The 14,778-nt window shown below is 44.0% G+C and overlaps 1 protein-coding gene across 1 annotated transcript in view; it reads right to left on the reverse strand.

Annotated features, from left to right (window-relative positions):
- The window catches only part of LOC139546371 (importin subunit alpha-4-like), a 28,059-nt gene extending 16,446 nt beyond the window's left edge, over positions 1–11,613 (reverse strand). Inside the window, exons 1-3 of the mRNA XM_071354697.1 lie at positions 11,418–11,613; positions 9,140–9,184; positions 1,625–1,714 (exon numbers count right to left, since the gene is read on the reverse strand). Of these exons, the coding sequence (XP_071210798.1) occupies positions 1,625–1,714; positions 9,140–9,184; positions 11,418–11,486 (204 nt within the window). The 5' untranslated portion in view covers positions 11,487–11,613. The remainder of the gene's footprint in view (positions 1–1,624; positions 1,715–9,139; positions 9,185–11,417) is intronic.
- Between the last annotated feature and the right edge of the window lie 3,165 nt (positions 11,614–14,778).

Here is a 14,778-nt window from a genome sequence, read left to right on the forward strand (position 1 = left end):
CATTTACATAAGTATTCAGATCCTTTACTCAGTACTTTGTTGAAGCATCTTTGGCAGCCTTGGGTATGATGCTACAAGCTTGGCACATGTATTTGGGGAGTTTTTCCCATTCTTCTTGGCAGATCCTCTCAAGCTCTGTCAGGTTGGATGGGGAGCGTTGCTGCACAGCTATTTTCAGGTCTCTCCAGAGATGTTCGATCTGGTTCAAGTCTGGCCTCTGGCTGGGCCACTCAAGGCAATTCAGAGACTTGTCCCGAAGCCACTCCTGCATTGTCTTGGCTGTGGGCTTGGGTTGTTGGAAGGTGAATCTTCCTCCCAGTCTGAGGTCCTGAGTGTTCTGGAGCAGTTTTTCATCAAGTATCTCTCTGTACTTTCCTCTGTTCATCATTCGCTCAATTCTGACTAGTCTACCAGTCCCTGTTGCTAAAAAACAACCCCACAGCATGATGCTGCCACCAACATGCTTCACCATAGGGATGGTGCCAGGTTTCCTCGAGACGTGACGCTTGGCATTCAGGCCAAAGAGTTGAATCATGGTTTCAAAAGACCAGAGAATCTTGTTTCTCATGGTCTGAGGCTTTAGGTGCCTTTTGGCAAAATCCAAGCAGGCTGTCATGACTTTTACTGAGGAGTGCCTTCCGTCTAGCCATTCTACCATTAAGATCTGATTGGTGGAGTGCTGCAGAGATGGTTGTCCTTCCGGAAGGTTCTCTCATCACCAGAGGAACTCTTGAGCTCTGTCAGAGTGCCCATTAGGTTCTTGGTCACCTCCCTGACCAAGGCCCTTCTCTCCCGATTGCTCAGTTTGGCCGGGTGGCCAGTTTCAGGAAAAGTTTAGAAGTTTGTAAACTTCTTAAATGGAAGAATGATGGAGGCCACTGTGTTCTTGGGGGCCGGCAATTTTTTCGGTACCCTTCCCCAGATCTGTGCCTCGACACAATACTGTCTCTGAGCTCTATGGACAATTCCTTCGAACTCATGGCTTGGTGTTTGCTCTGACATGCACTGTCAGTGGGCCCTTATATAGACAGGTGTGTGTGCCTTTCCAAATCATGTCCAATCAATTGAATTTACCACAGGTGGACTCCAATCAAGTTGTAGAAACATCTCAAGGATGATCAATGGAAACAGGATGCACATAAGTTAAATTTCGAGTCTCATAGCAAAGGGTCTGAAAACTCATTAACAAGATGTTTTTAAATTTGTAATACATTTTCAAATTTCTAAAAACCTGTTTTCGCTTTTTCATTATGAGGTATTGTGTGTATATTAATGAGGATAAAAAAAAAAGAAAAGTTGAATAATGCTGTAACGTAACAAAAATGTGGAAAAAGGAAAAGGACTGAATACTTTGGATGCACTGTACATCATACAAACCATAAAGAGACCAGGGGGTTTAAGACCCATGTCTAGATTACAATGTCACACATAGAAATGGATTGTATAGCACGAATACAATGTCTAATGTCATTTGATCTCCAGGAGGGTTGGCCACATCTGTCCGGCTGGTACTACCTGACAGATAATCTAGGCAGTACATTTCCATCTGTAACAAGTCTCTCGTCTTAGAGATAGCCAGCCCAGCGCAATAGCAAATGGGTCGCTAAAGTGACATCACACCCACCCCTTTGAAGTCAGAGTCTATGTCGGAGTCCTCAAGACTGTCCTCCTGTGGGACGTTCCTCTTCTTCAGTAGATGCTTGTCTCGTTTGTTCTGACCGAAGAGAGGGAGAGATTAAAGAACAAACCAACACATTGATTAATACTGAAATATATGACAGAGTAGCAACACTAACTTCTACAGCACCAACACTTAAGTGCAAGCTGGATATCGGTCGAAAAACAACTGACCCTCGCATCCCTAGGATGTGTGTCGTCTGTCTGCCCAGAGACATCTGGGGTACAGTTGGGGACAAAGTACAAACCCTGTGTCGCTATGGGGATGTCCTCTATAAGATTACTCAACTTTAGATACAGTGCTTTCAGAAAGTAATCACACCCATTGACCTTTTCCACATCTTGTGTTACAAAGTGAGATTAAAATGGATGTTATTTTATTGTCGTCAACTACCTACACAAAATACTAGTATGTCAAAGTGGATTACATTTTTATAAAACACAATACATCTTGGTTTAGATCAGTATTCAACCCTCTGAGTCAATACACGTTAGAGTCACCTTGAGCAGTTGGGGAATATGTTTATTCTGTGCAGGCTTCCTTTTCACTCTGTCATTTAGGTTAATATTGTGGATTAACTACAATGTTGTTGATCCATCCTCAGTTCAATCACAGCCATGGTGAAATCCCAGAGCTGTTGCCTTCCTTTCCTCTAATTGAGTTAGGAAGGGCGCCTGTATTTTTCTAGTTACTGGGTGTATCGATACACCATGCAAAGTGTAATTAATAACTGCACCATGCTCAATGGGATATTCAATGTCTTTTTTTAAAGACATCTACCAATAGGTGGCCTTCTTTGCGAACCATTGAAAAAACTCCCTGGTCTTTGTTGTTGAATCTGTGCTTAAAATTCACTGCGACCTTACAGATAATTGTGTGGGGTATAGAGATGTGGTAGACATTTAAAAATCAAGGTAAACTCTATTATACAACACAGAGTGAGTCCATGCAACTTATGTGACTTGTTAAGCACATATTTACTCCTGAACTTACACTACGTAACCAAAAGTATGTGGTTCCTGCTCGTTGAACAACTCATTCCAAAATCATCGAGTTGGTCCTCCCTTTGCTGCTATAACAGCCTCTACTCTCCTGGGAAGGCTTTCCACTAGATGTTGGAACATTGCTGCAGGGACTTGCTTCCATTCAGCCACAAGAGCATTAGAGAGAGGTCGGGCAATGATGTTGGGCGATTTGACCTGGCTCGCAGTCCCAACTCATCCCAAACGTGTTCGATGGGGTTGAGGTCAGGGCTCTGTACAGGCCAGTCAAGTTCTTACACACCGAAAAAACTTTGTATGGACCTGGCTTTGTGCACGGGGGAGTTCTGCTGACACAGGAAAGGGTTTTCCCCAAACTGTTGCCACAAAGTTAGAAGCACAGAATCACCTAGAATGTCAATGTATGCTGTAGCATTAAGATTTCCCTTCACTGGAACTAAGGGGCCTAGTCCGAACCATGAAAAACAGCTCCAGACCATTATTCCTCCAAACTGTACAGTTGGCACTATGCATTGAGGCAGGTAGCGTTCTCCTGGCATCTGTCAACCCCAGATTCGTCCGTTGGACTGCCAGATGGTGAAGCGTGATTCATCACTCCAGAGAACGCATTTCCACTGCTCCAGAGTCCAATGGCGGCGAGCTTTATACCACTCCAGCGGACGCTTGGCATTGGTGATCTTAGGTTTGTATGCGGCTGCTCAGCCATGGAAACCCATTTCATGAAGCACCCAACGAAAAGTTTTTGTGCTGACGTTGCTTCCAGAGGCAATTTGGAACTCGGTAGTGAGTGTTGAAACCGAGGACAGACGATTTTTACACGCTACACCGGTCCCGTTCTTTGAGCTTGTGTAGTCTACCACTTTGCGGCTGAGCCTTTGTTGCAGAGCTCTTCAGTAAAGTCATTCTACTGCCAATGTATGTCTATGGAGATTGCATGGCTTTGTGCTTGATTTTATACACCTGTCAGCAACGGGTGTGGCTGAAACAATCGAATCTACTAATTTGAAGGTGTGTCCACATACATACATACAAAAGTATGTATATATGAGCATTTAGGCTTTCTGTAACATGTCGGTTCAATTATTTACTTATTTTATTTTAGTGTGGGGCAAACAGAGAGAGAAGAACGTGTGATCGAGAGGAATCGAGAGCTGTTGCGTCGCGAGATATCTCTACCTGAAAATAGATTATCTAAATGATTGATAGTTGGTATTCAGCAGTCATAAAAGTAAGCCTTATTTACTTTGAAGAACTAGAAAAAAGTGATTTTGTCAGACAGCAGCTCTATAGAGATGACTTGGAATGAAATAGTCAAATTCAATATACACAACAACCAAAATATTTTTATTAAAGTAAAGTGAATGACAGGTAAGTGATAACCAGTAATGGGCAGTCACCATCATGGGACTGTGTTGTTAGGGTATTCAACCCACATGATGCATAGCATATTTAAAATGTTGAAAAAAATCATAACCGAACTAACCTTAAAAAGCACTAAGAGACACACACCAACTGTAAGGCTCCTAGGGTGCAGTGAAACACACACTTCAACTGCAAGGCTCCTAGGGTACAGTGAAACACACACACCAACTGTAAGACTCCTAGGGTACAGTGAAACACACCAACTGCAAGGCTCCTAGGGTGCAGTGAAACACACACTTCAACTGCAAGGCTCCTAGGGTACAGTGAAACACACACACCAACTGTAAGACTCCTAGGGTACAGTGAAACACACACACCAACTGCAAGGCTCCTAGGGTGCAGTGAAACACACACTTCAACTGCAAGGCTCCTCGGGTACAGTGAAACACACACCAACTGCAAGGCTCCTAGGGTACAGTGAAACACACACACCAACTGCAAGACTCCTAGGGTACAGTGAAACACACACACCAACTGCAAGACTCCTAGGGTACAGTGAAACACACACACCAACTGCAAGGCTCCTAGGGTACAGTGAAACACACACCAACTGCAAGGCTCCTAGGGTACAGTGAAACACACACCAACTGCAAGGCTCCTAGGGTACAGTGAAACACACACACACCAACTGCAAGGCTCCTAGGGTACAGTGAAACACACACAAAAACAAATGCAGACGCAACAAAGATGAGCAGACAGACACACTGGTGTTGAAAAGAGTGTGAAAGACACACACAGCCGCTCGGCGTGTGAGTCAGTGGTAGGAGGGATATTCCCTTGGCCTACATTCCAGTGTGTGCTACAGTGCCGGGCCATGCATCACTGCTGGCGACTAACCAGCCCTGTGCTGCTCTCTGCTCCGGCAGGCAGTAACAACAGACCCTATTCTCCCTCACCCGCTATCACCCATCAACGGCTATGTCTCACTCTCTGTATCAGTGGTAACTTCACTCAGTTTCCCTTCCTCAACCAAGTGACTCAGCAAATCCCAATCAGCATCATGAAGTAAAAAGAGTGAGCGACAGACTCAGAAGCCTTGACGAGGGGGATTGTTTTAACGTCTGAGAAAAAAAACAGGAAGTGGAAGGAGAGTTAAGAGTGTGTCAAAGCCCAGAGGGGGGTCTAGCAGAGGAAGATAGTAGGGGGGAGGAAGTAAGATTCAAAGCCATGAACAGGGTACGCTTTTGCGTCAGAGAGATCACAGAGTCAACATGAGAGCAGCGAATTGTCAGACATATGAGTGACAGAGATAGCTACGTATCACAGGAGGGGGGTCAGAGCAACCCTTCAGTCTCTGGCTCTTTACAAAGGTGTAAACAGAGCAGCTGCATGACTACCATACTAATTGGGTGTATTGTATCCAACACAGTACAACCTGTATATTAAAGTATTCAGATTAAAGCCAATTTTTGCTTGATCTGAAAATGTGGTCGGAAGCTCCGTATGGAGGGTGTGACGCAATTTTGGAGCCTCTGGAGGAATGCAGAGGCCAAATTGAGCTCTGTACCAAATGTTTAAACAAATGCGGAGGGCTCCGTATAGCTCCGCATTGACATGATTGGTTGACGGGTAGCTGGGGGCAGGGAGGTCCTGTATAAACAAACTCACTTCCTTGAGAACTTCCTTCACAACAGCTCTGCGAAACGCAAGTACACTATATACAGTACCAGTTGAAAGTGGACACACCTACTCATTCAGGGTTTTTATTTTTTTATTTTTTTTTACATAGAATAGTGAAGACATCAAAACTATGCAATAACACATATGGATTCATGTAGTAACCAAAACATATATTTTATATTTGAGATTCTTCAAAGTAGCCACCCTTTGCTTTGATGATAGCTTTGCACAGTCTTGGCATTCTCTCAACCAGCTTCATGAGGTAGTCACCTGGAATGCAATTCAATTAACAGGTATGCCTTGTTAAAAGAAGATAAGAAATTCCACAAATGAATGCGTTTGAGGCAATCAGTTGTGTTTTGACATGATAGGGTGGTATACAGAAGATAGCCCTATTTGGTAAAATACCAAGTCCATATTATGGCAAGAACAGCTCAAATAAGCAAAAAGAAACGACAGTCAATCATTACTTTAAGACAAGTTTCTTCAAGTGCTGTCACAAAACCCATTGAGCGCTATGATGAAACTGGCTCTCATGAGGACAGCCACAGGAAAGGACACAGAATTACCTCCGTGGCAGTTCAATTAAATTAACTGCACCTCAGATTGCAGGCCAAATAAATGCTTCAGGGTTTAAGTAAGACACATCTCAACATCAACTGTTCAGAGGAGACTGCGTGAATCAGGACTTCGTGTTCGAATTGCTGCATAGAAACCACTACTAAAGGACACCAATAAGAAGAAGAGACTTGCTTGGGCCAAGAAACGTGAGCAATGGACATTAGACCGGTGGATGTCTGTTCTTTGGTCTGATGAGTCCAAATGTGAGATTTTTGGTTCCATCTGCCGTGTCTTTGTGAAACGCAGAGTAGGTGAACGGATGATCTCTGCATGTGTAGTTCTCACCGTGAAGCATGGAGGAGGAGGTGTGATGGCGCTTCGCTGGTGACACTGTAGGTGATTTATTTAGAATTCAAGGCACACTTAACCAGCATGGCTACCACAGCATTCTGCAGCGATACGCCATCACATCTGATTTGAGCTTAGTGGGACTATCATTTGTTTCTCAACAGGACAATGACCCAAAACACCTCCAGGCTGTGTAAGGGCTATTTGACCAAGCAGGAGAGTAATGGAGTGCTGCATCAGATGACCTGGCCTCCACAATCAGCCAACATCAACCCAATTGAGATGGTTTGGGATATGTTGGAGTGAAGGAAAATCAGCCAACAAGTGCTCAGAATATGTGGGAACTCCTTCAAGACTGTTGGAAAAGTATTCCTCGTGAAGCGGTTTGAGAGAATGCCAAGAGTGTGCAAAGCTGTCATTAAGGCAAAGGGTGGCTACTTTGAAGAATCTCAAATACAAAATATATTTTGTTTTAGTTACTACATGATTCCGTGTGTTATTTCATAGTTATGTCTTCACTATTATTCCATTCTGCAAATAGTAAAAATAAAGAAAAACCCTTGAATGAGTAGGTGTCCAAACTTTTGACTGGTACTGTATATACAAAAGTATGTGGACACCCCTTCAAATTAGTGGATTGGGTTATTTCAGCCACACCCGTTGCTGACAGGTATATAAAATTGTGCAGAGCCAAGCAACCTCCATAGACAAACACTGGCAGTAGAATGGCTTTACTGAAGAGCTCAGTGACTTTCAACGTGGCAGTGTAATAGGATGCCACCTTTCCAACAAGTCAGTTTGTCAAATTTCTGCCCTGCTAGAGCTGCCCGGTTAACTGTAAGTGCTGTTATTGTGAAGTGGAAACGTCTAGGAGCAACAACGGCTCAGCCTCTAAGTGGTAGGCCACACAAGCTCAGAACGGGACCACCGAGTGCTGAAGCGCGTAAAAATTGTCTGTCCTCTGTTGTAACACTCACTACTGAGTTCCAAACTGCCTCTGGAAGCAACGTCAGCACAAGAACTGTTTATCGGGAGCTTTATGAAATGGGTTTCCATGGCCGAGCAGCTGCACTGCACACAAGCCTAAGATCACCATGTGCAATGCCAAGCGTTGGCTGGAGTGGTGTAACGCTCGCCGTCATTGGACTCTGGAGCAGTGGAAACAGGTTCTCTGGAGTGATGAATCACACTTCACCATCTGGCAGTCTGATGGACGAATCTGGGTTTGGCGGATGCCAGGAGAGCATTACCTGCCCGAATGCATAGTGCCAACTGTAAAGTTTGGTGGAGGAGGAATAATGGTCTGGGGCTGTTTTCCATGGTTAGGGCTTGGCTCCTTAGTTCCAGTGAAGGGAAATCTTAATGCTACAGTATACAATGACATTCTAGATGATTCTGTGCTTCCAACTTTGTGGCAACAGTTTGGGGAAGGTTTGTCGAGATCAGTGTGGAAGAACTTGACTGGTCTGCACAGAGCCCTGACCTCAATCACATCAAATACCTTTGGGATGAATTGGAACGCCAACTGCGAGCCAGGACTAATCTCACAACATCTGTGGCTGAATGGAAGCAAGTCCCTGCAGCAATGTTCCAACATCTCGTGGAAAGCCTTCCCAGAAGAGTAGAGGCTGTTATAGCAGCAAAGGGGGGACAAACTCCATACTAATGCCTGTGATTTTGGAATGAGATGTTCGAAGAGCAGGTGTCCACATAATTTTGATCATGTAGTGTACGAATGCCCTGACTTCTGCAGAAGCCGTATCACTGTAAATGCTGCAAGGCCAATGCAGGCGTCAGATTGACCATGTAGCGCCTTTTAACAGGCAAGCACACCAAGCATCTCAGGATAGATTACATCTGAAAATCATTTTAAATCTCTGTTAATCCCTAGGATGTAGTGTGTTAGTGCTCATCACTAAGTCTGATAGAGTATACAGATACAGTACACAGGTCTGCAGATCAAGGTGATGTGGAGGGAGTGGCTGAATGACTAAGGTGAATAAGAATTGGGCTAACAGTTTCAGGGGTCAGTTATGGTCAAGGGCTCCATCCAAACTGGGATTCCCATGAGATCCCCGGGAGTTAGTGATGGGTGGGGGGGGAATTTATACAGTTACATATCTGGATATTATTTTTGACTATATACAGTGGGGAGAACAAGTATTTGATACACTGCCGATTTTGCAGGTTTTCCTACTTACAAAGCATGTAGAGGTCTGTAATTCTTATCATAGGTACACTTCAACTGTGAGAGACGGAATCGAAAACAAAAATCCAGAAAATCACATTGTATGATTTGTAAGTAATTAATTAGCATTTTTTTGCATGACATATGTATGGACGGAGAGGAATACCAGTCTGTCTGGGGCAAGACACCGGGTGAGAAAGAAACAGCCTGTTTAAAGGTCTGTGTAAGCAGAGAGGTGAATACTAATACATTAATATAGGGAGCAGTAAAGCACAGAGTCGTGCGTCACCAAAAATACTAAAATCAGGCTTCTTCACTCACCTTTCTCAGTTCCACTGTCACGTCATTTCGATGTCTTCTCATAGTCTGGAACACAAACGAAGCAATATGAGAAAGAGAATCATTCATTTATAAAAACATTTTTAAGGAGAGTTATTCATAACATCTCTCTGGACTCAGGTCAGAACATAGGAATTGAGGGGACTAATATGTAAACTATAGGCTAACACCATAACAGTAACACCACTGGATGTGGTTACGGTTCGGGTTAATCAATGTGTTTGTGTACCAGTATTAGTGAGCGTGTCCCTCTGCAGCAGAGATATGGTGAGAAATGTGTTTGAAACATTGAATCGGAATAGAATCGCATCGGCACCTAAGTATCATGATAATATCGTATCGTGAGGTCCCTGCCAATTCCGAGCCCTAACCGGTGTGTTCGTAGTCCACTCATTGCTGTGAGCTGGTCTCAGATCTTGTGACTTTCGCTGCGGTTCATATTGCCATCCTAAATAGCCCCTTACGTCACGTGGGTCAGTAACATCATACACTGCCTTGGTCTGGTCTTACCCCTGTCTAGGGAGGCTGAGGTGCAGAGAACCTGAGTGAGACACCTTCTCCTCTCTCTAACAACCAGACAGTGTCCCAGTCAGGGCATCGGTGTGAGCATCGACTACATCAGCAGAGGGCCAATGTGGGTCGATGCAGGCTTTTGTTCTAGCCAAGCACTAACACATCTGATTAATCTAATCTGGATTCAGATTAAAAACAATGATTAGTTTATACATATATTAGGCTGTAGACTAAACATAGCTTGACCAGCGGGCAGTGTCCTGAGCCAACGGTGAGTGTTCCCCCCTGGATACAGTGACCTGGGATGAACAATTAAGTCCAAAGCCACAACACTGAATGAGCAAGTCCAAACATGTTAGACTTTACAGAGCAAAGCAGATATTTGATAAGTAATGCTGGCTGCATCTCACATGATGTCCCATAAGGCTGTTTAGTGAGAGACAGTTGAACTGGGAGGAATTGGCCAAAGTTTCCCCTTCTGCTAGAGCAGGGTCAGATCATCCTAGTGGTTAAGGTCAGGATTTGGGTTAACCAAACTCATCCTAGATCTGTGGCTATGGGAAACTTTAACCTCGACCAAACCCCAATGAATTATTTTCCCACTGCCCACCCCACTACTAGAGAGTGTGTGCCAAATTGTTTCAGTAATCAACCATTGCAGGAACACACAACTCTCTGGTCCCAGATCAGTGCTTCTTAGGGCTTATTCTACCTCCTGGCCCCTCCACTAGGCCCCAGATCAGGTTGTACCTCCTGGGAGAACCCAAGCTAGACATCTAGGATGCCAAAAATAGCCCTAGTGACGCACTTTGCAATGTCTGCCTGTCCATCATAGTAGCCATGTGTTTGTAGCGTTAGCTTGCGGTTTCAAAACAACCACTTATGGGACTGGTCCACATCCCATGGTTTTAGATGGCTCCCAAAGACAAATCAACTCCTAACTTCATCTACTATTTAGAAAACTTGTTCCAATGGGAACCTTCATACACTGGGGATGTCTGAAAGATGCCTATTTGTATAACTCTGTAAAGATATAGAACAGTTATTGTCAAAGATACCATAGCTAACCAATATAAATACGTGAAGTCAGTATGCCATAGTTAACATTGACAGCTCGGCCATAAGATAACGACCTAACATTATGGGAATAAAACGTTGGTATGTGGTGGAATTAGCAAGTAAACCGATTCAAGTTAATAACGTTAGCATGCAGTCCTAACATAATAATTCAATCGACATATTAACCGAGCTAGCTAACTAGCTTATATAAACAACTATAAGATAATTTACTGCACAGGCAGTCGTTCAAAAATGCCTATTTTAGCTGGTCACAGTTAACGTTGGATAGCTCATTATGGTTGGACAAGGCAATGGTACTAACCAAAAAAGATATAGAGCTACTGTAAATTCTGAACAGGGTTCAGTTAGTTAGTCTATGTAGCTAATACATGCTTTTGCTAACTACCGTCTTTGGATTTGGCGAGTTGGGCTGTCAACTATATTCTGCTTTCAAAACAGGTGGTAGCTAAGTTAACTGCTAAGGTAATCAGCTACGTAATAGTTCGTCGTTAGCGAAGCCGTCTGAGCACATTGCTAGCTTACGTTACAATCTTTGCTTGCAAGCTAGCTAGTTTGCTAACAAGGCTTCATCAAAAGCTTGTCAGACAAGGCCGGTGAAGATAGCCGGTGTCTAAAGTAAAATCCAACACGAATCACTGGTAAACCGCTCTATCCAAATGCATCATACCTCGACATCGCGTCCCTTGTTTTTGAAGCTCTTGATACGGTGGTTATCCAAGTCGGCGTTTTCTGCCATGTCTGTTTGCTTGGTTCGTGAGTACTCCGGCGTTTGATCTCCAGTGAAAGGCAGAGCACTGTAAATATACTGCTGAGTACAGAGAGGCGACTAGAGGTAATTCAGATCGGTAGTATGAGGGAGGAGCTCGGTGACGGGCTATCCTATTTTTGATGGGATGTTTTAGAAATGGCGCCCAAGGCCATCACCATGGTTATTTTTAAAATATCATTAATTTAAAACATTTTGAAAATCTGCAGACACCTCAGTAAATCATGTACCTTGGCTTAGCCAATAAATATTTTCCCATCAGGATTTTGACCTATTCACTACATGGTACACGGTGTCATAAAGGCATCAGTAAGAGAGGCCTGTGAATCAAATCAAAATCAAATCAAACTTTATTTGTCACTTTATTTGCCGAATACAACAAGTGTAGGTAGACCTTACCGTGAAATGCTTACTTACAAGCCCTTAACCAACAGTGCAGTTCAAGAAGAGCTAAGAACATATTTACCAAATAAACACAATCAAATTAAAATAACGAGGCTACTGTATATACAGGGGGTACCAGTACTGAGCCAGTGTGCGGGGTACACTGTGTTTGGACCATGATAGTTTGTTAGTGATGTGGACACCAAGGAACTTGAAACTCTCGACCTGCTCCACTACGGCCCAGTCAATGTTAATGGAGGCGTGTTTGGCCCACCTTTTCCTGTAGTCCACGATCAGCTCATTTGTCTTGCTCACATTGAGGGAGAGGTTGTTGTCCTGGCACCACACTGCCAGTTCTCTGAGCTCTTCCCTATAGGCTGTCTCATCGTTGTCGGTGATCAGGCCTACCACTGTTGTGTCGTCAGCAAACGTAATGATGGTGTTGGAGTCGTGTTTGGCCACGCTGCCGTGGGTGAACAGGGAGTACAGGAGGGGACTAAGTACATACCCCTGAGGGGCCCCAGTGTTGAGGATCAGCGTGGCAGACATGTTGTTGCCTACCCTTACCACCTGGGGGCGGAAGTCCAGGATCCAGTTGCAGAAGAAGGTGATTAGTCCCAGGGTCCTTAGCTTAGTGATGAGCTTCATCGACACTATGGTGTTGAACGCTGAGTTGTAGTCAATGAGCAGCATTCTCACATAGGTGTTCCTTTTGTCCAGGTGGGAAAGGGCAGTGTGGAGTGCGATTAAGATTGCATCATCTGTGGATCTGTTGGGGCGGTATGCAATTGGAGTGGGTCTAGGGTATTCGGGAGGATGCTGTTGATGTCAGCCATGACCAGCCTTTCAAAGCACTTCATGGCTACCGACGTGAGTGCTACGGGGCGGTAATCATTTAGGCAGGTTACCTTCGCTTCCTTGGGCACAGGGACTATGCTGGTCTGCTTGAAACATGTAGCTATTACAGATTGGGTCAGGGAGAGGTTGAAAATGTCAGTGAAGACACTTGCCAGTTGGTCCACGCATAAAAGGCATTTAGCTCGTCTGGTAGGTTCGCGTCACTGGGCAGCTCGCGTCTGGGTTTCCCTTTGTAGTCCGTAGTAGTTTTCAAGCCCTGCCACATCCGACGAGCGTCAGAGCTGGTGTAGTAGGATTCAATCTTAATCCTGTATTGACGCTTTGCTTGTTTGATGGTTCGTCTGAGGGCATAGCGGGATTTCTTATAAGCGTCCGGATTAGTGTCCCGCTCCTTGAAAGCGGCAGCTCTAGCCTTTAGCTTGATGCGGATGTTGCCTGTAATCCATGGCTTCTGGTTGGGATATGTACATATTGTCACTGTGGGGACGACGTCGTCGACGCACTTATTTATGAAGCCGATGACTGAGGTGGTATACTCCTCAATGACATTGGATGAATCCCGGAACATATTCCAGTCTGTGCTAACAAAACAGTGTTCGTTTGTGTGCTTACTATTCACATCAAATTGTGAAAAGGGGAAAACAATAAAAAATATATATGTAGTTCTATAAAAAACCATCTCCATTATGAAATGCATGGCAAGGTTTGTATGATTCCTTTATCAAAGCATGCCTTATGGTGTTTTCACATTGTCAGTCCTCTTTAAAGTGAACTCTGGGGTAAAGAAAAAGCTAAATAACTCAGTTCACTTTGTATTCATACTGCCCTTGCCTTTAAATGAGGACTCAACTCTTTTGCCAGTTCACTTCAACTATTTAGAAAGGAACCAATATCCTTTTCCAACATGCACTCTGTGTTTTAACAAAGTGTAGGACAAGCCATTCAATCAGAATGCATTATCGGACAGCTAGATATACCTACTTACATTTTGGAAGCTAATAGACTGCATTTAGTTAAAATATGAGACATAATAATTGTAATCCGTAGTTACTATTAACATTTGATTGCTATTTATTCTGTAACCAATAGAATAACTGCAAAATAAATAATGCTGTAATTGAAAATTGTACACCCAAGGTAGGCTACTGCTCCTTTAAGAGCTAGAATAGATTTTGTGCCCTGTTGTGATTCTCACCAAATCTGTTGTCTACTCACACTATTCAAACCCCACAATCAAATAATAGCTTAAAGCTCTCTTAGCCTTTATATCACATATTGCAAACAAATAATCTGAACTAAAAACATCCTTGACAATCACTAATCAATATCCAAAAACAGCAACAACAAAAAATCCGCAAAACTGCAGATCAGCTTCTCTTTTGTGGCAACAATGTCAGGGTTTATGGCAGGGGAAAGGGTGTTGCCGTAGTCTAGTGTGACAGGGTTTATGGCAGGGGAAAGGGTGTTGCAGTAGTCTAGTGTGACAGGGTTTATGGCAGGGGAAAGGGTGTTGCAGTAGTCTAGTGTGACAGGGTTTATGGCAGGGGAAAGGGTGTTGCAGTAGTCTAGTGTGTCAGGGTTTATGGCAGGGGAAAGGGTGTTGCAGTAGTCTAGTGTGTCAGGGTTTATGGCAGGGGAAAGGGTGTTGCAGTAGTCTAGTGTGTCAGGGTTTATGGCAGGGGAAAGGGTGTTGCAGTAGTCTAGTGTGTCAGGGTTTATGGCAGGGGAAAGGGTGTTGCAGTAGTCTAGTGTGTCAGGGTTTATGGCAGGGGAAAGGGTGTTGCAGTAGTCTAGTGTGTCAGGGTTTATGGCAGGGGAAAGGGTGTTACAGTAGTCTAGTGTGTCAGGGTTTATGGCAGGGGAAAGGGTGTTTCAGTAGTCTAGTGTGACAGGGTTTATGGCAGGGGAAAGGGTGTTACAGTAGTCTAGTGTGTCAGGGTTTATGGCAGGGGAAAGGGTGTTGCAGTAGTCTAGTGTGTAGTGTAGGAATAAAGACCGCACTGAGTTCACAAAAATTGTC

The sequence above is a fragment of the Salvelinus alpinus genome, chromosome 20, assembly GCF_045679555.1.
Source record: "Salvelinus alpinus chromosome 20, SLU_Salpinus.1, whole genome shotgun sequence".
Classification (NCBI taxonomy): Eukaryota; Metazoa; Chordata; class Actinopteri; order Salmoniformes; family Salmonidae; genus Salvelinus; species Salvelinus alpinus.